Source organism: Melanerpes formicivorus, unplaced genomic scaffold (assembly GCF_026170545.1).
Source record: "Melanerpes formicivorus ecotype bairdi unplaced genomic scaffold, bMelFor1.0.p_v2 SCAF_59, whole genome shotgun sequence".
In the NCBI taxonomy this organism is placed as follows: domain Eukaryota; kingdom Metazoa; phylum Chordata; class Aves; order Piciformes; family Picidae; genus Melanerpes; species Melanerpes formicivorus.
This window is the reverse complement of record NW_027142411.1, coordinates 1581547-1604732: the sequence shown is the minus strand read 5'-3', so window position 1 is coordinate 1604732 and position 23186 is coordinate 1581547. Positions and strand designations below refer to the sequence as shown.

Below are 23186 nucleotides of genomic sequence, written 5' to 3'. Positions count from 1 at the left end.
TCTTTCTTCCTTTCATGCAGGGAGGCCTTTAAAGTTATGCACTGAAGCACAGGCTTGAGACGACCTGCAAGGTTTAGTAACCATAAGCAGTTCTTTGAAAGAAAGGGTAGAAGCCTCCTTGCAGGCCTAAGTCATGTCCTCCTTTCTCTTAGCTAATTTGATGGTAGCTGTTTGGGATCCTCCTTCTGAAATGAACTGTCCTCTGAGGATGTCTGGTGTGTCAGTCCAAGTGCAATCCAAGTGCTAAAATTCTAGAGACTAGTTTCTGTCTGTATCAAAATACGCTTCCCTGAACACTTCCTGAGTGCTGCTTATAAAATGCCTTGGGTTTCTTAAACTGTAACATTCAATGCTTTATATCTGTCTGGAGATATATATCCCTCAGTGACCACAATGGAAACCAAGACCTCAAATTTTCCTCTTAAGTAGTTCCAAGTCAGCTGGGTAAGGTGGCCATAATGCTGGAATAAAACATGTAAGCCAAGGATAATGCTATACTCAATATTTTATTTATATTTTTATGTAAACATAATTTGCTTTGTAGGCACAATATAACAAAAGCTCTAAAGCAACAAATACAATTAAACAGTGTTTCAGTTCACTTCAATCAGGCTTAAGTTAAAGAGAAGCTTTCACAGTTCCTTTAAGGCAAATTGAGTAATAATTTGTTTCACTTGAAGAAACTATCCAATTGTTTTAGAGTTGTTTAAACAACACTGTCAGTAGTAAGCACAAACCTTCATTTCTACTACAGTAAGACCTGGTCAGTAGCAAGTCTCAGCATTGTCATTTTGTATAGCACGCCCTCTACCACTTTAGATGATGCAATACTACTGTTTGTGGTATCCTAAAAGGTACTTAGGGCTTGTGGGCCATATTCTGTTAGCACAAATCCTGCTTCCAGAACAAGTAGCCAAAAAAATTCCATTAATACCAGTAAAACACAGAGTAGAGTTTAGGCTGCTGATGGTAACACTCATCCGTGTTGCACGTAGGTTGATCCAGAAGTACTCCTCCCTGCAATTACCTGATATTCTGCTGATCAGAAAATGGCCCTAAAATTGCTGTGAATTAGCATGGACAGTATTTTTGCCTTGCTAACAAAACCAGAAAGAACTAGCCAAAATTATTTCATTTGATTGTTGTCCCTGTGGTGTCTGTGGCCATGACCAAGATCACCCATCTCTGTCCGGAAGGGTAATTTCACTGCAGAGCCAACCACACCGCAATTATTAGAACAGAAGAACGGATTTGCTATTCTGCTTGCCCTACTAATTTAAGGCCTTGAGAATGCCACTTTACTGCCAGCTCAAAGATCACCAGCAATATTGCTCACTTTGGCGTCAAATCAAAATTCCTAGTTATGTTAAGGTTTGTTGCAGGACAACATCATTACACTAACTGCAAAACAAAATTGGGCATGTTTCCTACCGTTGTCAGCTTATGAGTCATGAGAACTTAATGGCCTTTCTTAAAAGCCCAATTGGCAAGCCCAGTACATGGTAAACTCTCACTGAATTCATAATGTTTCTGTGGATAAAGATCCCTGTTTGGGCCTGATATGGCACTGGAAGTACAGACAAGTCTGGCTGGAAAAGAAACTCAACCATAGTGAAGTTCTGTAGCAACAGGTAGAGAAAACTGAAGTTCTGGTTCCATTCGTATTTCAAAAGCTCTTTTGGCATTTTTCTCCCCAGTTGTTTCTTCTCATTTTTTCTGAATTTAACTCACTGGAAACTCCATCAGAAAGAACAATTATCTGATACTGGAAGAGCAATTTCATGAGTACAGTGGAAAGAGATGGATGTTAATACTCAGGCAGCAAGATGAAACAAACAGGAAAAATAAGAGAGAATCTTCTCAAACCACACATCAAAGTCATCCAGGCCTACAAGTCCTTTTGCACTGAGAAAAGCCTGAGAAACCCTCCCTCTCCACTTCCCTCTGGTAGCTTTTAACTGCTATCACCACAGGATACGTGTAGATTTAGGTGAACAACTAGCCATGGCTGGGGAAATATTCCCTTTGGAAAAAAAATGCATTCCTTCAAGGCTACATGGCATTGTAGACAGCCTCTGACACTCCTTTAGCATTTCTACTGGAGGGCATTGCAGTTGTTTTAAAATGATTGTTTTAACAAGACATTTGTGGACCTGAGTAGCTGCTGCTTGGATAGGTAAAAGACATGGAGAAAACCTTTGCTTCTGTCATAGTTAGGTATAGTTTCCACTAGTGGGAGGTAGATAAGACGAACTGGTCTTTGAATACAAACATAACTGTACATATGGAGCAGAGCTTTTGACAGAACTCCTCACCTAGACAGAGTTATCCCCACTCATAATTTCTGATGGGATTAAGGCCTAAAACTCATTCTTAGCAGGGTTAAGCTCTACAGGAGTTCAGCTCCCTTTTTGACAGTTGATCAGCACATTAGAGATTTTAGAGCAGTAAACTCCAGCAACAAATTTCTTTCCTCATACTGATGACTGATCCTTACCAATACAATTTAAATAGGAAATTTAACATTGGTTTGGATTTTGGACACAGATGAGTCAATGTGTCCTTGGCAGAAAATGCTGATCTGTTGATAACAATGTTAATTGCTACAGGCAATTAGAGTTCTGGGTCTAAACAGAGCAGCTCACTGACAGATTTCTTTGCCTGTAACCCACAGGGTGACAGCTCAGCTCAACAGCAAAGCATGGTAGTTGGCACTCTGAATGGTGTTTCAGTACTGGTGCTGATGACTAATGTGGTTATACAACACTAATCAAAGTCTCTCAATTAATGATTTCTTCAACAATTCAGATTCCACAATTTTAAACAAGGTATTTTTGAAAATGGAGATAGGGTTGCCTATAAAATGCTAAAGCATGACTGAGGGAAATGAATACTCTCCTTTTTTGCAACTTTCATCTGTGGTTCATAAAGGGAAAACTATTTTAACACTGCAAATCTACAAACTTAAAATCCTCCTTCCAGTCACTAGAGTCTTCCAGACAGCAAGTGGGGAAATTTTTGTGTTACTATTTCCAGCTTGCAAAGAAAAAGCCCAACCCCTGACAAGTAACTGTATGCAAAATGCTGGAATTGCATGAGGAAGATGCCCATCTAAAATTACACAGTAACTTAATGAGGCTTTTAAACCAGAACTGAAAAATCCATGGGACTCCTACAGGGAAATTGGGCACTACACAGGAATGTCATAATACTGCACTGGATGAGGATGGCACTTGAGTTCAAAACAACAATGATCAACAGCTCATAGCTCAGCTGACTGCAGACAAATACAACACACACTGTACTACAGCATTTGTTCACTGATGCACAGGATAGATTTCCCAGTCTTGTTCCCTTCTACGGCATCACTCTTTCTGCTGCCACCACTCCTGGCTGTTACTGGATGAATGGCATGCGCTCTTTATTCTCATTGTCCCCTTCATGGTCTTCTTCCTCTTCCCCAGCCTCACTGGTCTCTGTGCTGTCATTGGCCATCTGTGGCATGAAAGATGAAGGGCATCAGAGCATCTTTCACATTGTTTCAGTCATTCTTATTTCAGTTTGATTCATTTGACAAAGAAACTTGAAAAATGAAAGACAATGTGGTTGTAACATGAAAATCAGCACTCTGCCTGTGCAAAGCTGCTCTGGCACTACACCACTTCCAGCTAAAATTGTAAGCTATTCCATCATGGATAAGAGCTGAATTACCTCACAGAAAGCAGCTCTGTAGGACAATTGCATCTGTGCACTTGTAGCAAGCTGATATTAAGGCACTCAGCAAGGAAATGCAACTGTGTAGGAAGCACAGAATGTGTGTAAGCTCTGGTTTACAACTTTCTGTATCTGCTCCTCCAGAACTGTGGGCTTTGGTTTACAGCTTTCTGTATCTGCTCTCCCAGAAACATGAGCCTTGGTCTACAGCTTTTTGTATCTGTTCCTCCAGAACTGTGAGCTCTGGTTCACAGCTTTCTGTATCTGCTGTCCCAGAAGTGTGAGCTCTGATTCACAGCTTTCTGTACCTGCTCTTCCTGAAACAGGTAACGTCTCTTCCTTATTCCCTTTGGTTTTCCCTTTGGGAAGGGAGAGGGGTTAATAGAGAGCATCTGTCACTCATTTAGTGGCCTGCCCAGCCCTGATCCTTGACAGACCTGTCTCTGGAAGCACAAGAGTGGTTAACTGGACAAGGTGGCCACGTTTAACAGTATAGATTAGTTCTCTTATACACCAACATGACCTCTCTTAGGACACAAGATGATTCTTGTATTAGCTTGTAACAATTTCAAACCCAAGTAAATGAGGGACCCATTTACTTTTTAGAGAGAAATGCAGTGACATTGTTATGGTCCCTGTTTGGTTACTAGCCTCTGCTTGAAATAAGAGTAAAACTCTCAAACACAACCTGATTTTACTGGAGGAAAGCAATGCTCAGAAGTTCTCCTTCATTTAAGACCCTTTCATGGAAGTGTAGCGAATTTATTGTCACCTCTAACCAATGGCTACTGTGAATATACACTATCAAGCTAATAGATGGAAGAAATGTATTAATGTTCTGTTGTTGTTGTGGGTTCTTCCTTCAGAACATTTCTAGAAGTGTTTAGATATTCAAATTAAAAAGAAATTCCTAACAAAGGTACAGTCCAACTTTTGTAAGGGAATCAGAAAGCACTTCTGTGTTTGTACCCTCAAGTAATTCTGACTGTGTCATTTTCTGTTCCATCCACTAATTCTTATTAATAGTGGGATTTTGTATTATGTGACATGCCTGCTTGCTTTCCAGCACAGGGACAGAAATAGATGTGGCAGTTCCACCCCAAGCTAAGACTTGCAGACACATTTTTGGAGAGGCAGCCAGCCATTCAGCGCAGAAAAGTAACTGCTGGGACTCTAGGAATTACAATTATATTTCACTCTGGGTTACATATATCATTTATGATTGTTGGTCATAATGAGGTGCTAGAGATGTAGAAGAAAACCATATTTAAAGAATATCAACAAAATCTCTAGCATGCTTTAACTCATGTGACTGTCCAGCAGGTATGTAGTGCTTGACACTCACCAGAGGAGTGGGCGCTTTCTCCACATCCAGAATTAGTTTCCCTATATTTCCTCGGTCATGGATTCTCTGCATGGCCTCCTTCACCTGTAAGAGAGAACAATTTATTGGTAATTTTCAGGCACACTCTAAGAGAATTACCTCCTTCCAAACCCAGCAATATATTTAAGGCATGTGTTGATTGCCCATGCTATGTTCAAAGTCATTCAAATAGCTGCTTGAAACAAAATTAATAGGTAAACACTTTTGACAGTTTGTGAGGCCTGATTGTTGCATTGGGTTTGCCACAACGAGATGTGAGTCTTGATGACAGTCTCTGAATAATGTGCTACAGACAAAATGTCAATGCAGCTCAAAAGTAATGGTTAGCTGAGGTGCAGAGAAAAATACAGGCTCAGGGAGTTAATCCTTACAGGCTGGTTGTTAGATTTTCTCTCTGCAGAGTATTTATCATAAGCCCAAAGTCTTCACCAGAAGTATGAGATGTTTTTCTAACTGACTGGTGATATTTTGCAGTTAATTTCTTTTACATTCGTACAGAGGGAACGCTGTACCCAGGCACTGCCTGTGATTACTGCAACACTGTGGTTCTCACTGCAGAAACAAGTGTTTCTTTCCTTCTTTTTTCTCTCTAATTAATTTAACTATGTTGTGTCACGCAGATACCACTAAGAGTAGACAGTTAATAGCTGGCTGCAATTAGCACAAGTGAGAAAGGAACAAAAACCTCTTCTTACTAGTGCACTGGAGAGGAGCTTAATCTGATCTATGAAGTTTCAGAACTCATGAGAGCCCAGTGTTGATGAATGGAAATTGTGTGTGTGTTGCACTGAGCGTTCACACTGCCTGCTACTAAACCACTGCAAAGTGGAAGACGTCAGGAGTTTCCTTGCTTTCGTGGTGGGAAACTTCAGGCACACAAAATGTGCACATAAAGGCTATTTCCTATCCTCATCACACTGATTTTTGCCCACATAACAGGACATGTTGAGGCAAGAAAGAGTTTAATGTTCATAGCATCTGCCATCTGTGACATAGTTGGATTGAATATTTTAGGAATAATGGCACAGAAGTTTTAACCAATATGCTGACTTGGGAACAGGTGGCTCCCACACTACATTTAAAAGCCTGACCTGGGGTTCAGGTACCTAAGATAATTACTGACTGCCTAATACATAAGGAGGTGTGAGATTTTTAAAGATACTAAGCAAACACAGCTTTCAGCTTTCAATTAAATGCAATGGATGCTGGGCACAAAATGTCTTTACCATCTGCCTGCCTTATTTCAAAAGCTGACTGCAGTGAACTCAGTAACTCGGTATCACAGCCTGCTCTTGGCTAAGTGGTTCCCTTCATTTGTAAATACCAGACTTAAAAAAAACCAACACCAAAACCCTGTTAAACAAAAGAAAAAATGCCCTGCAATACACACCTTGGCCCACAATTATGGATTAACCTGGGAAAACACACTGCTATGAACCCACTGGAGAAAAGGCTGACCTCTAAATGCAGTCCACAAAATCACAATGACTTTTATGAGGTTATCTTACTGCATAAACAATACCTAACAATCTTAATAATAATCCTAATAACAACAGCTAACAAGAACACCTAGCAATAACAAACTATCACAAGGATGATCCAAGGGCTGGAGCACTTCTGCTATGAGGACAGCACAGCATAAATAACCAAAAGACATGTGGCAGAACTGGAGAACTCAGCAAGCACACTTGCATGTCCACTGAAATTTATGAGCAGAGCATCACGTGGACAGCAGGGGATGCAGCATTCATTTTCATTTGTACCATGTCCTCTTTAGCAAGGCAAATGGGAGAAAATGTGCTTTCCCTGCATTTTTTACATGCACACTATCAAATTTAAGACTCTAGAGAAAGGTTCAGGAATTATTTCCAGGACACTCATAAGTAGCTTGCAAATGCAAACAGCAGGCAGAGGCAAAGGGAACAATAAAACTTCTCACAATAATAGTGGCTATGGAATCCAGATGGAGCTATCAAATACATAAAAAAATTGACACAAAGTTTGAAGAGCTGACACAACATTTGTATATTTTAGTGTTATTTGCAACTTACCTACCCAGTTAGTCAAGTTCTGTGCTAGTGCAATGCCACTTGCCACCTCTGAGTTATGAGACCATGAGCTATTTTATAAAGGAGTAATTTCTATGTTTACAGCTGCTAACAGTCCACTTATTCAACCAAGACTGCAATTACTTGTTTCCCAAGATGCCTGCATATAAAAATCATTCCCTTCTCATACTATAGCAGGCAGAGAGCACTAAAAAGCTTCTTTGCTATGCAAGTATGGTTAAGACTTAAGTTATTCTATGCAGACTATATGAAAGTGCTGTGCATAACCTGCCCATCACAGAGTGGGCTATGTCTGCATGTGCTGGAGGTGTCCAGGGGAAGGCAACAAAGCTGGTGAAGGGTCTAGAGAACAAGTCTCATGGGGAGCAGCTGAAGGAGCTGGGGCTGTTTAGTCTGGAGAAGAGGAGGCTGAGGGGAGACCTCATTCCTCTCTACAGCTACCTGAAGGAGGTTGCAGTGAGGGGGGGCTGGTCTCTTCTCCCTAATATCAAGTGATAGAGGAAACAGCCTGAAATTGAGCTGGGGGAGGTTTAGATTGGGTATTTAGAAAAATTTCTTTCCTGAAAGCGTGGTCAGAGACTGGAACAGGCTGCCCAGGGAGGTGGTGGAGTCACCCTCTCTGGAGACGTTCACAAAATGTGTGGACATGGCACAGATGTCTGGTTTTTCATCTTAAGTCATTCATTTCAGGTCTTCATCTCTGCTGTCCTGGCAGTCATGGCACTGATCCTAAAATCTGCCACAGCCTGCAACTGAAGTGAGACAAGTCAACCTTGGATGCCCACTACAGAAGAAGCCTGAAAACTGTACTGGATACAAGTCTGACCCTTTATAAATAACACATGCCTGCAACAACTGTGCTCCAGCTTTGTATTGTTATAGTCAAGCTTCCACTTATTTACCCATTTTACTTCAAACTAATTTGTAGGCTCTTCTGCATTTGAAATCAAGAGCCAACAGTAATCTCTACTGAGGTATTCATAAATGCTTGCTGACATTCAGTTGCCTCTGGAATCTCATTTTGTTGATAGAATATGGCAAAAGCACTCTATTGCTTTATAAATATAGGACAAGTTCAATGGAAAATGTACTGCTAATTATCTGTTGCACCATTTCACAGTGTGAGAGATAAATGCAGCCCACCTAAGAAATGGATGCTATTTTCAAGCCCTTGAATATTATTTTAAACATAATGATCCATTTCTGTATTTGGCTCTTATAAGGAATCAATCTCAGGAGTAACATAAGAGAGGCTGCAGAGCTGGAACACTAAGCTCCTCACTTTGCCAATATAACACATTGGGGGCTTTAGGCCCACGTTAGTAATATGGATGTTTAATAGAGAGAAACAATGAAGGCAACATGCCATGGAGAAGCTTCCTAGTGGAAATGTCAAAACATAAAGCTTTCATCATCCTACATGAAGCTGTTCAGCTCAGTACTATCATTAATTGTGTGGTTTTTAAGTAAAGCTGTACATTTACTTCAGAAAATCAAAAGGGAATTGAAAGACACTGGTGCCACAGAGAGGGGACATTCTTTTACCTCTACAAGGTCAAATGCAGTCTGTTGCACAAGCTGCCATCTATGGATTACAGTTCCATTTCCACAGACAACTTTACCCCCTCACTGTAAACTAAGGCAACTTTATTGGATAGTGGCAGAGGACTGTGTACTTTATTTTCTCAGGCTTCTCTGCTGACAGTGGGTTTCCTGAGGTGTATAAAAGGACTTCTGCTTACAATAAAGGAATCCTTCATTCCCTTTTGGTAAATAAAGGCTTAGTATGAAAGGCTAAAGAATCTCATGCCAAGGTTACAAACTTAACACAGGCCAGAAGTGAAATAATTTCAATTACCTCAGTGTAATGTGTCAAACTCACCAACTGTTCTAATGCTGTATCATCACATGCTGTCAAAAAGGTGATTAGCACATGTCCTTCACCTCCAGATGGGCACAGTGGAACAGGGCATCAATTTACTCTATGATCTACAACTGTAGTTTTTCCCTCTCGTTAGTTCCTCACCTTTAGGTTCGATATTGCTCTTTATCCTCACACATCATTTCAAAGAATCACCTTTTGTCCTCTGTTTACATGACTTTACACCCTGAAAACATCCAAGCCTTCCAGCATGGCAAGGCAGTAATCCCCAAAAGAGCAAAGTCATTGCAACCCCTCAAATTCTTCTTAAGTCTCTTCAGATGTGTATATGGGAAGCTGAAAGCAGCTGAATATTTGAGAAGTAGCTGCCATAGTCCTGTACCTTCCCTCACTGGCTCATACCATGGGATGCTTTTGGCCAGTTTTGGAAGCAGTGTCTGTGTCTTCTTACAGATACATATATCATGTCAGCAGAACCTCCACTTGATCATAGCCAATCCTCCTAATCACAGCTGTGGCACACAGAAATAGTAACAGCATCTTTTAACCATCTGTCGCTCTACAGCCAGTTTCATACACAAGTAAAAGAGGTGAAACAAAGCATTTTTCAACAGCAGAACATCTTCATCCTGAGGTTCTCTTACTAGGAATTGGCTGGCTGGCTGTACTCAGAGAGTTGTGGTCAATGGCTCAATGTCCAAATGGAGACCAGTGACAAGTGGCATCCCTCAGGGGTCAGTACTGGGAGCAGTGCTGTTTAACACCTTTGTCAGTGACTGGTCAGTGGCGTTGAGGCACCCTCACCAAGTTTGTGGATGACACCAAGCTGTGTGGTCTGGTTGACTTGCTGGAGGGAAGGGATGCCACCCAAAGGGACTTGGACAGGCTTAAGAGGTGGGCCCAAGCCAGCCTCATGACGTTGAATGAGGACAAGTGCCAGGTCCCACCCTTGGGCTGGGGCAATCTCAAGTACAAATATAGGCTGGGTGGGGAGTGGCTCGAGAGCGGTCTCAAGGAGAAGGACTTGGGGGTGTCAGTTGATGAAAAGCTCAGAGTGAGCCAGGAATAGAATAGAATAGAATAGAATAGAATAGAATAGAATAGAATAGAATAGAATAGAATAGAATAGAATAGAATAGACCAGACCAGACCAGACCAGACCAGACCAGACCAGACCAGGTTGGAAGAGACCTTTGAGATCAAGTGCAACCTATCACCCAACACCATCTAATCAACTAAACCATGGCACTGAGCACCCCATCCAGTCACTTCCTAAACACCTCCAGTGATGGTGACTCCACCACCTCCCTGGCAGCCCATTCTAATGGCCAATGGGCACATGCAGCCCAGTAGGCAACCATATCCTCTGCTGCATCAAAAGAAGTGTGACCAGCAGTACGAGAGAAATGATTCTGCACCTCTGCTCTGCTCTCCTGTGACCCTGCCCTAAGTACTGTGCATAGTTCTGGTGCCCCCACCATAAAGGCCATTATGTGTGAGGCCTTGAGCAAACTGCTCTATTGCAGGGGGGTTGAAACTAGATGATCTTTAAGGTCCCTTCCAACCTAAACCATTTTATGAATCTATGAATGAATCTACTTCTTAGTGCTATTATGAGGTTGTGTGTGTTGGAATGAGCAGTTCACATCATGACAGCTCCTTTTTGAGGACAATTTGGCATATTCTGTGTATAGAGGCAAATTTCACTCCCTGTTCCACTGGTGTAACTTCCATGACATCACCAGGTTGCATGTGAATGAGAAGAGCAGGTATTGGGAAAGGACAGGAGCCTCAGTTGATAAAGGAATACCAGTAGTACTCAGTAGGCTTAAATTACTCCAACATACATCCTGTGTATGACTATTATCCTTCAAATATGGTTTTCACACAGGTCAGCACTTTGTGACCACTCCTCCAATCTTGGCAGAACATGAACTTTCCATTAGGAGAACTCAGTATGTTCCTTATGGAAGTTGAGAGAGCTTTCTCCTATGACCCTTGCCCTATTTCTTTATATGCAGCTAAAACAGTAAGTTCAGCTTTGCATTACTTCCATGCAAGCCTTCACTGACATAGAGAAGAGCTGTCTGCAAGAGCCTTCCTCACCAATGATTAATTCCTCTCTTTGCTCACTGTTGTGCGTCTGAGAAGCCTGCAACTGCATCATGTCTGCAAAATCACATGGACAGGATCTCCATGGTGATCGTGTCATGCGGTATGCAAACATCAGCTGGCGAGTCAAGGTTACTTTGGCAACCCAAGTGTCACAGGTAATGATCCAAATCTTGTTCAGATTTATGAAAGAACAATCTGAATTAAAAACTCGCCTGTTTTTCATGCCAGGGCTGTTTCTGTTCTGTTGTTTATAGCAGACACCATCTCAATAAGCCCAGAGCTATCTCCATTAGAGTTACACACACTAATATCAATAATATTTATTTACACATCATTTGTATGCAGTAATGAAGAAAAAGATGGGCACTGCAGTCTGCTCTTGCTGAGATACCACATAAGCAAAGCTTTATTATTGAAGCTTTCATTTAGTGCTATATGGCAACATGATTTTTATTACCAGACTCACTGCTGTGGTCTGTTACCAAGCTATGCTTTAATATGAATTGTGAGCTGCATTATAATTCCAGATGCTCTTCTCAGAGAAGGAGAAGAGGGGTAGGTTTTTGTGTCATTGGCACATGTGGCTTTTAAAACTGAACACAGCACTCCAGACAAAGAGAAATCACACAGTCTGTTTTCTGGATTATGTCTGGTGGGCTTTGGTCTGTGGAAGGGAGCAAACTCAGTTATCAGAGGATAACTGTTTCTTAGCTTGCTGGCAGCTGCAGGGGAAGCGCACTGGTACACTGCTCCATGCAGCTTTTGGAGGGCATTAGAGCACGGGAAGCATAGAGCAAATGTCCCTTGTAGAACCACTTGCCACAGCCCTCTTAACATGGCTTGGGCTACAAGAAGGGACAGGACACAGTGTGTCCTGTGTCTCCTATGACACACACCCTGTGAGCAGTCACTGGGCTCCTTTGCACTAATGGCTGTGTCCTTCCACCTTCAGAAGTGACATCTGTCAAAATTAGCCCTGTTGCTATGCTGGCAAATTTCCCCCTTGCCAGCCTTGGAATGCATCTCATATGTATGCAGCATGATTGAGTGGAGTAATATTTCATTGGGAAGCATGCTGACTGCCTTTAAAGGTTGGTGGTGGGTTTTTTAATGAGTTTGCAATACTTCCCCTTCTCAGGCTAAGTCTCATGTGCAAGGTTTTGCAGAAAAGCTGTTTGCCTGGGTGTGTTCACTGATAATTCCCCTACCACAGACACTTATTTGGACAAAACCACCCCTTTACTGGTAGGGCTTGTTTCCCTTGGGAGCAATGTAGGAACCTGTGTTGAGCACAATACACTTCCCTGGGACTGATCTGCATTCATGATACAAGTATTCTCCTTGCTCTGTGTAGCAGACTAGCTAGCAGAGAAATGCCTCTAGTATTGAATTGACTTAAATGCTGTGACAAAATCCTCCAATTATGTGTTTCAAGGGACCTGGGAGGCTGGTAACCCCACATCTGTAATTGGCCTGGGTTCTCTCCTCTTACCTACACCATTAATTCTAAAGAGACCTCTCAAACTCCCTTTGTTCTCCTGGAGGCTAAGGGTATGCAGTATCTTGCAGACAGATAAAGCAGCATAATATTGACAGGATTTTGAGTAGGCTTTATTCCTGCCCATGGTGAATAGACAGCTCTTAACATGCATCATTGAAGCACTGAGCATGTACAAGAAGACACAGCAAACTCAGGCTCTCTGAGGCTGAATTTTGATAAAGACCTAGTGAAATAAAAGAGAAGTGCATGTGGAAAACACAGCTACAATCAAAAATAAACTGCTAAAGTGTTAAATGAAGTATTGAGAGCGTTGATTTTTGAGCTGATTGGAGTATGTTAGACAGAGGAGTAGGAAAACAGCTTGGCTCATGGAGTCTGTTTCTTTGCTGTGTTACGCTGAGGTTTTGCACCAATGGTTTTGCCTGCTGTCTTAGTTTTGGCTGGAATAAAGTTAACTTTCTTCCTAGTAGCTGGTACAGTGCTGTGATTTGGATCTAAGGTGAGAACATCACTGAGAACATACTGAAGTCCTAGTGATGAATAAGCATTGTTTGTACGGAGTCAAGGACTCTTCAGCTTCTCATGCTGCCCTGCCAACAAGGCTGGGGATGCACAACGAATTGGGAGGGGTTGCAGCCAGGACAGCTGACTCAAACTGGCCAAACTCCGTACCTTATGACTTCATGCTCAGTATATAAACTGGGGGAGTTGGCTTGGAAGGTCATGGCTTGGTGGTGGGATGGGCCTCAGTCAGTGGGTGGTGAGCAATGGTGTGTTGTGCATCTTTTGTTTTGTATATTTTATTTCCCCTTCCATTCCTGTCTTATCCTGTCTTTATCTCAAGCTGTGAGTTCAGCTTCCCCCCGCCCCCCTCCCTAATTCTCTCCCCCATCCCATTAGAGGAGTTGGGACTGAGGAAGCTGTGTGGTGCTTCACTGTCAGCTGGGGCTAACCACACACCTGCATACATGCACACAGAAAGTACTCCCGAAATCCCTTTCATTCCTCCATTGCTATTCACAACTGCAAGCAGCAGCTCCGGCCTCTATTCCCTTCTGCCGCTTGTCAGTGAGAAGAGACCTTTTCTCTGGAATACCTCTTAGCCTCACTGGATGTTGCCATGGCATCCACTAGAACCAGACCCAAGATGAGAAAAATGTCAAAGGAATAAAAACTGACGCTACAGGCAAGTTCTGACTCTGAGTCTTCCCTCAGCTACTGAAGACATCTATTAAGTTATAGATCTTTCAGATGGAGAGCTGCAGCTGCAGAACTGTGCTGCTTTATCTCTTTCCTTATTCCTATAACCTCCTGCTGACGTCAATGAGTATTTGTTTTGCCTCAGTAACATTCAAAGAAAAAGAGATTTAAAGCCTTGTAATTACAGAAAAACTGAGCCAAACCTTCCCAGCCTTTACTTGCGGACTCAACAGGGATAAAGCACAAAAAAGTCAGGACCAACAGCAGATTAAATATTTAGAAGTACTGAACAGCAGTGCCTAGATTATCAGTGTGGTGGGAGCTTTCCCACACTGTAAAAGAGGAGAAAGGACCTTGAAATTTGATCCATCAGGCAGAGATTGGAGCAAGACAGGATAGCTCAGGGGTTATTCAACACTTGGATGGCAGCAGACTAACATTTTGGTTGCAAGTAATGTGCTATAGAAAAACCACCTCTAAGACTGTGCATTACCTTAGGGAAGCCTGCAGAGAGTGAGAAGGAAAGCTATTTTTGATTTCCACTAGCACTGCACAGGTTTTCTCATTATCACTTGTTATTAGCATAAGCTAAAGAAGAAAAAGGGAATTGTTTCTGCATGGCTATGGGAAGACATTACATTACTTTCAAAGTCAAGGGTTGTTTCTGATTTCTTCCTTTGGTGAAGGAATCCCTGGAACACACTCAAGCAGCAATAAAGTCAGAACCCCTAGACCCAAAGCTTCTGCAGCAGTGCGGCTAGTTAACAGCACAAGACAGCCATACCAACCCTAGGCTGAGGCTGACCAGCCTGAAGATGAGCAGTGTTGTGTGGAAAGGATACAGAACTCTTGTGATAAAAACTTCCTCCAATCCCCTGACCAAAGAGAGATCCCTCCTACATCACACCTCTGGCTGGCACTGTATGCCAGTGAGCCACTAACTCCCAGCTGCTGTCTTTGGGATTGCTGGTAGAAATTACAACAGCATGGTCCCAATTTATATTAGGAAGACAGCTTTAAGTACATCAAAGCCACATGCAGAGGAGCTCAGAACACAGCACCTTTATGCTACCTTTCTCCATTCTGAGCATTAAAGCATTTTACAGTTAGCTGCAGCCAACTGTGCAGGCAGGGAAGCCCCAGACACTTCTGAACTTGAGGTATTCAAAAGAGCAGATTCCACTCCAGTGAGTCTGGTTTGGCCTGCAGCACTGCACTGAGGGGAATTCCTTTGGCTGCAAAGGAGATTTGGCAGGTGCAGGCAACAGAAACGGGCCCTTTGGTTAAGATGCAGCAGTCTCCTGCCTAAACTGAATTCCCATCTAATGTTCAGCTTGGTGTTCCATTACAATCTGTTGTAACAACTTAGGGCAGGAAATAAAATTTATTACATTCATCCACACAATTAATAAAAAAAAGAAGACCTTGTGTTGTTATTGACTCTCAAGCTCCATGACATCACTTCCAAAACTCTTGCCTCAGCAATGCTGCCTTGTGATCTCTTGGAAAAACAGTTTGGAGGAGAGCTGCCCCAAGCCACAAGTATGTCTCATCTGTTCTCTTTCACATAACCCTGCCCTCATAGTTAGAATGTCACTGAACTCTTCCCCTCTTCCACCCCCAGAACATGCAGACTTAATTACAAGCATACTGTGTTGGGCAGGGGGGTGTTGGTTGTGTTGTTGTCTTTCTAATTACAATGCCTAGACTGAAGAAACTGAATGTTGTCGATCTCCTTTGCACAGCCTTGCAGCAGCAAAGGCCTGGTTACTCCTCTGTGGGCATCTGGCAAACAGAGACCCTGCTTGACACACGAGTGAAAGATCAGCCATCCCTTCTGGAACCATGTTGTTTCACAGCCATATGAGAACTCCCAAGTCTGAAATACTTCCAGAAGCACAGATTTTCACACAGACAGTCTAGACACTAGCAGGACACTATTTAAAGACAGAAGAATCTTTTCTTTGACACCATATTCTGAGCTAACTAACTCCAAGTGTTCCAAGTCAATCCATGCCTTAACTCTGCCCCTGGATAAATGAGCACAAACATTGTTATGTGAGGTGCTGGCGGGGAGGAGGGGGGAGGGGTGGAACCAGCTTGCAAAATATTGGATGATTCTTCAATATTTGACCATCTTGAGCACTTAGCAAGAATCAGTGGCAATTGTACCATGTTTGTCTATGTGTATGGGGTTACAGCAGAATACCAGTGGAACACCAAAGACCAGGCTCCTTTTGCAGGGCCCCTGCTTCATTTGAGGAACACTTGGCGCTATGGGGGCCCAGTTTCCCAAGGTTCTAGGCATGGCAGACTTTTCATTAATGGCAGTGTTAAAGCTAATTTGTGCTGTTGTTTTTCTGCTACTATGGTCAAAACCCCAGTTACTTTTTTTTTTTTACATTAAAGCCCTTCCAAGTACCTTCTGGATGTGACAAAGCCAATACCCCACACGTGGCTAATTTCTTGCTCTTTCCCAAGCTTTTATCAGTACCTCTTTATTCTAATTTCTGTTTAGTGGAAACAAACCAATTTCTTTTATATCAAGAAGATGTTTCTTTGTTTGTACCTCACTGGAGAGGATTTACTTTGTTTTGGGAAACTGTAAAACTACAGCAAACTTTCCCAAAGGAAGGTCATTTTTTATCTTGCATTATTTCATGAGCACTCCATGCTGATGCCCTGTGTCACTCCCACCTCATTTATCTTTCAGGCTTGTCTCAGTTCTGTAATCCACCAGAAACATCATTCAGTAGCTGGATCTTCACCAAAACCTCCTTTCTACAGTCTTCCTATCAGGGACTTCTCCTTAGCTTTCCAGCCCCACTGTTTTTTCCCAGTATTTATCACCAATGCTTTTACATCCAGACTTAAGGCACTATAACCTGTATGACCAACTTTCTTTTTGCCTCCTTAAAACCTTCCTGCCACGGCCTTACAGTAGTAGGGGCTGCTGACTGTGCCTTGCTTTCTTCTGCTTGAACCCTGTGATAAGATCCTACCTCTTCCCCTACATTTTGCAAGTAGCAGTTTATGTTTTTGGAAGTTGGGCACAAAACCTTTGACCAACACAACTTCTGCCACTGCAGCTTTCCATTTTCTAAATGCTTCAAGTGAGTCACATATCTTTACTCCCCAATATGTTCTACCACCTACTCCTCAGCCCTTCCTTGAACTCTGTTTTGAGCTATTTATTTCACAATATGGGATCTTAAAATCAGTGATTAAAAATGAAGACCTTCCTGTACCATTTGGCTGCTCATTTCAAGGGACTTTAAGTCTTCCTTTGTCACTACTACAGAGAAGAAACCGTGGTCTATTCCAGAGCCACTAATCCAAACCATGGCAACTAAACTTACTGGTTACAAAACACAGTAAACATTTGGCCTTCCAGACAGCAAAGATACAATCATTTAAAAGCCTTGACTCCAATGTCTGAGCAGCTTCATGTACAAATCCATCTACTGGGATCAGATTACAAATGCACATTTAATACCATCTTCAAAAAGAGAAAAACCAAATCTCCATGTTCCTTTATAGCAATGGATTGTCTCCAATAAAATCCATCCTTCATCAGTAAACCAATTATGTAAATTCCTGAAACTCATCAAGGTAAATCCCAAAGGTCTCTAAAGATCCAAATGAGAAAATATTTCTCCTTCCATTTCTTGTCCCATTTATTTTTTTTGTTTCAGAAAGTAGTACCTTGAGGATTCCAAATCTAATTATTCACGAGCCACCCTTGTGGTTTTGATTATTGAAAACGCTCTCTTAAGTCAGATCTTACCACTGGGTGCCACTCCATAGCTTCAGTAAAATTAAATAACCCCAAACCCACTGATATATTAAACTGTAATGCAGCTGTAATATTGGAGAGTGTGATTCATGCTTGTCCTATGTTTCAGCTCCATCAGTTCAGGGTAAGATTGAAATCCCTCCTCTAGGTAAGACGAAAAGTATTGGAATGTATCCTGTTCACTGGCTGACAGCTTTACAATTTATTTTGCAGTCCTATTTGCTTTATTACTTAATCTTTCTCCTGGCACTGTTAAAAAATGTCTCATTCTAAGCCTATATTAAAGATCTTAACTTCACATAAGCATTGTACAATGTGATTGCTACAAAAATTGATTTAGTTTACAAGAGGTTTAATGCTCATGTGTGAATACTCATTCAGGCTGGCATCACACCACATCGACTGAAATCAAATTGCTGCATAATTGGTAGCAGGGAGCTAAAGCAGTGCTCTTCAAGGGACAGAACATCACTGATTCAGCTGAGACAGTTTCTAATCCAATTCAATCAAACTTACATGTGGAGATGCACACAGACACACACAAAAGGTAAATGGCATGTGTATTAGCTACAGTACTGCAGCAAAATAGGCCAGAACTTGAATACACGTTTTGCTAGCTCTAGGCTAATGTAGGAACTCTTCAAATTTTACTGGAAGCTTCTTTTAAACTAAAGGGCAGCATCCTGCATAGGATACAGAATCACAGAATAAATCTGGTTGGAAGAGACCTCAAAGATTATCCAGTCCAACCCTTGACCCAGCACTGAAGGCTCAACACTAAATCATGTCCCTAAGCGCCAGGTCCATATGCTGCTTAAACACTTCCAGGGATGGTGACTCCACCACTGCCCTGGGCAGACCATTCCAATGTTTGATAACCCTCTCTGGAAGATGATTCCACTGACTGGGATGCTCATTCTCTTCCTGTCTGTAGTAATGAATTGCTCCACACTGTGATGATCGGGCACTGAAACTCAAGGTATGTAAGGCGGGACTCAAACACTGGAATAGGTGGACTCATCAAGTTTAATATTCAGCTGTCCTTCCTCATTACAGTCAATACCAGCAATGGATAATCTGGTTAATGTGCAGCAGATTATTCACACAAAACTACAAAATTACCTTGTCTACAAGTTCCCCAGATATAACAGCAGTGAGTGCTTTTTATGGGCTGTGGGCAAAGTTGTATGAAATGGAACACAACACTTCTGTCATCTGTGCAATAAAGACCATCTCAAAACCTAACCAGACTGGTAGTATGAAAACAATTAGAAAAGCAAAAAGAAAATAACAACCCAGGAGGTGAGCTTTGTGCTACTGCTCCCGAGTTCCAGAAAGTCTATCAGTCATCAACACAATTAGCTGCTGAGAGGCAAAGCTGGTTTTTGCTGATGGAACTAGTCATTCACTTTTTCTCTGGCAGTCTTTACACAGGTACACTGATAAGCAGATCCCAGGAGCAGGTATAGCTTGCTCACTTTAGAAAGGCATTTCTAGACCCAGAAAAGCCCAATTAATTAAAAGGCCTCAGTTACTATAGTTCTGTGTCTACTAACAACTAAACCTCCTTCTGCTGACAACTTGAATTGAGACCAAAACAGGTTTCTGAAAGAATAGAAACAATCACCAGGAACTGTTAACAGAAACCTCAGATTTTCCTTTCATGACACCCTGGGAGAGAAGCTGGATTCCTCACATTAGCAGTCCCTGCCAGTTCAGCCTCAACAACCAAGAGCTTTCTTTCCAAACCAGTCAACTAATTAACAAAGAAGCGTGAGTGGAATTTTTTGACACAGGTTCCATTCACAGGCTCTGTGGCTGAAACTACACACACTAATAGTGCACAGCACAGGAATGAAATGGCACAGGAATGAAATGGCATCTAGATGTGCCTTTGAAAACTTCAGTTTCTAATCTTTTCCCTTTTGTACCTGCTATCCAGCTAGCATTTACCACTGATGACATCCAGTATCTATTTCTCTAAGTGACAGAAAACTCTGACTGTTCCAAACCTTCCAGTTCATGGTACTACCAACTCTTTAAGGCAAACTTTCTGTTGGAATCCATTTCCAGTTATTTCTGCTAGTGGGTGGAATGTCTTAGCCTGTATTTAATCAACCTGTGTGCAAGACTAGGAGAAGACAAGCAGAAGTTTCCCTGCATTGATGCAGAAATACAACAGAATGGATTGATGTGTATCTCAATCAAGGGCACAAAAGCAAGCAGCTTTTGCTCCCTAACATTCATGAAGAGTCTAACAGTTGTTTTTCAACAGGGAAATGACTTTACAAAATCCCAGTTTCCTGACTCCTGAGAACAGCTAAAATTCTACGACACAAACAGTAAAATGGAAGTGTAGAACGTGTCAAACGTTCATGATGAACATAACAGCAATCTGTCTCCTGGAGTTATGCAGCAGTGTTTTTCGAGGTGTCCTAGATGTCTGAGATCCATCCCCTCTGCTTTCCCTAACTCTGTCTCTGGTCATTTTCTTGCACAGGTATAGTATCACCCCATCAGTTCAATACCTATGGAATGTGTGATAATGTGTCACTTAAAAGCCAGCTAACATATTTCAGTAGGCAGACTACCCCTGCAAACTCCTGCTTCTTCACAGTAATTCAGCAGCAGCTTCTTCCTTCTTATTTTTTTCTAATAAATGGCAAAGCAGTTTCTCTTCTATCTCCTGCTGCTAATTTGATTAACTAGAAGCATGTAACTAGTTTTATCCTTAACAGTGCACACCTTCTTGGGGAATCTATCAGTCTGAATCTATCAATGCTTCCCAAATTATTTTCCTGCCTATCTCCCCCTGCCCTGACATTACCCATCAGCGACCCAGTCTACTGATGTTCTCCTCTGGCCTGCAGTTACAGAAAGCTATTATCTCTGTGGCACACAGTCTGACCCAGAAACATGTGTCATGACTCACCACTGCACTTCCAGGGTCTCATGCCTTCCAGAAAAGTATTTTCTGCCTGTGCATCTCCATAACTAATTAATTCTTAGCAGAGTGCTTACTAAGTAGATTAGAAAAGTGCTGTAGCTGAGGGCTGTTTATGTTAATTGAGGGAGGTTTAGTCTCACACTAGTCAGCTTCTAACCTTTGTAACAGTATCTGAACACAGAATCCATGTTCATCATAAATATTGCCAAAATTCATTTCCCTGTCTGCTACTTCATTCCAACCCACTGAGATGCCACTGCCCTGAACTGAAACAGCTTCCTGAGGTCTGGTAGCACACAGCATTCTGAGGTTAGAACCCCAACAAACACACTGAATCACAGAGATGCAGAGACACAGAGGTTTTTAGGCTAATCCATGATCCTTCCACTACCATGCTGCATGGCATCAGGCAGGTGAACTTATCCACCATCTCTTTTGTTATTTACCTATTAAGTGAGTATTATAGCATGAATATTCTCAGCATGCACAAAGGAACATTCTGAAGACTCTGGATGGCAAAATTGTTTAAACAAGTATTCAGCTGGTAGGCCAGACAAAACAAACTAAATTTCAGAAGCTGTAAAGAAAAGAGAAGAGAGCACAGAGCTGGAATAAATTACTTGTTTAATTAAATTCCATTCATGTAGCTTGAATTTTATGCAGTGTTTATGAATAATATATAGCAATTGAAAATAATTGACTTCTGCTTACACACTTAACAGACCTAACAAGTGATGGCTGAGTTTCCTAAAAACATCTCATTTACCCAGCCTGATTTTGTGGTAATCACAGCTAATGTCATGTGTCTAATGCCTTATTTTAGAACCACAAGGCCTGTGTCTCAGTCTTGTCTCGCTTCTTTCTCTCTCATTCTTTTAATAAAGTCATAATCACATTATGTTGCCATCAACAGTGTATGAAGCCAAAAAGACTTCTGGGCTATGCTATTACTTGCTGATACAAGTAAGAAGGGTGGAATGAATTACCACATAAAATGAAGTCCTGTTAAGCAGTGTTAAATGGGGAAGAAATGTAAATGACATTATCTAGCAATTTATTAGCAACTTAATAAGAGCAGAGAGGATCCCATAATTAGGTATATGCAATGTCTTAGAGGGCAATGCAATACCTAATTACTCTCCAGTAGTTTCAAAGTATGGTTTATTCCTCTAAGCATATAGCATCAACATTCTCTGGAACATTAATATTTCTGTCAGATAAGCATCTGGGGAAAGTCTTTGCAAAATCTTTATTGAAAATCACCTCACTCATAGCTCAATTTTCATTTATTTAGAAGTTGTGTTCAGTACATTTAATGTCAGTGAGGTAAAATTCAAGTGGGATAGCTTTCTCTTTACTCTTCCCAAAATCTGAGAAGTGTTTTGGCCTTTAGCAGTGTGTAATTTGATTGTGAGAGCAGATAGGAGCTACCCTGAATTATTCAGGCTTTGCTTCTCACTCTGCTTTCTCCACGTCTCTCTTTGGAAACCTGCTATATCAGTAAGAGATAGCTCCTTGCATTTTTTGCATTCTTCTGATTTCCACATTAAACTTGTGTTAGACTTGTTTGTATACAAAGAAACATCAGTGATGTGCAGAGAAAACATTCACATTTACTTTGAACTAGAGGTGTTTATTTTATACAGCCAAAGGGAACAGAACCTCACACACAGGAAGGACAAAGAGTTCCAAGGCAGTATCACAGGACAGTATACATGGGGAGCGAATGCCTGTAAATCAGGAAAGCAGTTCATGAACAACTGCAAATTAAGTACTGCCATAGAAATATTCACAGCATCAAAAGAAGCAGACTCTGCACTATGGTGCTAGGGGGGCAGCCACTGCAAAGGAGGCACCTACCTGCTCTGAGAGCTTTCACAGACTGAGTTACATTTCCCTCTTTCGACAATCTAACACTGCACACTGAAATGGTTTATGCTTATGAAAAGAATTATTCTTCTCTATATTTCAAGGTGGGTTATTACTCATCTTGGTTATAAATTAATTCTAGATCACTTTTCATACCTTGAAGAACAAATACAAGTTCTAAATGCTACAGAAGTCACTTGACTTCAGGAACGGTGTAGTTTGTTCAGATGAAGGTTCTGTTTTCATCAAGCAAAAAAAGACAAAACCCCTGCACCTGCCCTGACTATTTTATCACAAAAAGGAAGATACAAGATGGCATTTAGAACAAGCTACCAGCCTGATCTGCTATTATTAGATTGCCTTCTTACTACGTTAAAAGTAACTATTAGGTCCATTTTCTCTCTGTCTTACTGTGGATACATGAAAGCCTTTTTGTCCTAAAGCTAAGATCAGTGAAAGCTATGAATAGCTTTTGATGAAATTAAAGTCTCTGCTTTAGGGTGTTCACTGTAATTATTTTGTTAGCATGGGTTTAAGACTTCCCATCCTCAGCCCCAGATAACACTGATATTCCTCATATCTGAAGACAGGAGCTGAGATGGTCATTTACATGAGGATGAGTTCAGTGGAAAAGGTAACAAAACCAGGCCTGCAATACCTGAATGCTTTGAAGCCCCAGAGCAGTGATAAAACCAGACATACTGTGATG

General features: G+C 41.6%; 1 protein-coding gene across 1 annotated transcript in view; it reads right to left on the bottom strand.

The window, feature by feature from the left end:
* Positions 1 to 487: 487 nt before the first annotated feature.
* The window catches only part of VAT1L (vesicle amine transport 1 like), a 50217-nt gene continuing 27518 nt past the window's right edge, over positions 488 to 23186 (bottom strand). The window contains exons 8-9 of the mRNA XM_068161616.1: positions 5060 to 5143; positions 488 to 3495 (exon numbers count right to left, since the gene is read on the bottom strand). Of these exons, the coding sequence (XP_068017717.1) occupies positions 3397 to 3495; positions 5060 to 5143 (183 nt within the window). The 3' untranslated portion in view covers positions 488 to 3396. The remainder of the gene's footprint in view (positions 3496 to 5059; positions 5144 to 23186) is intronic.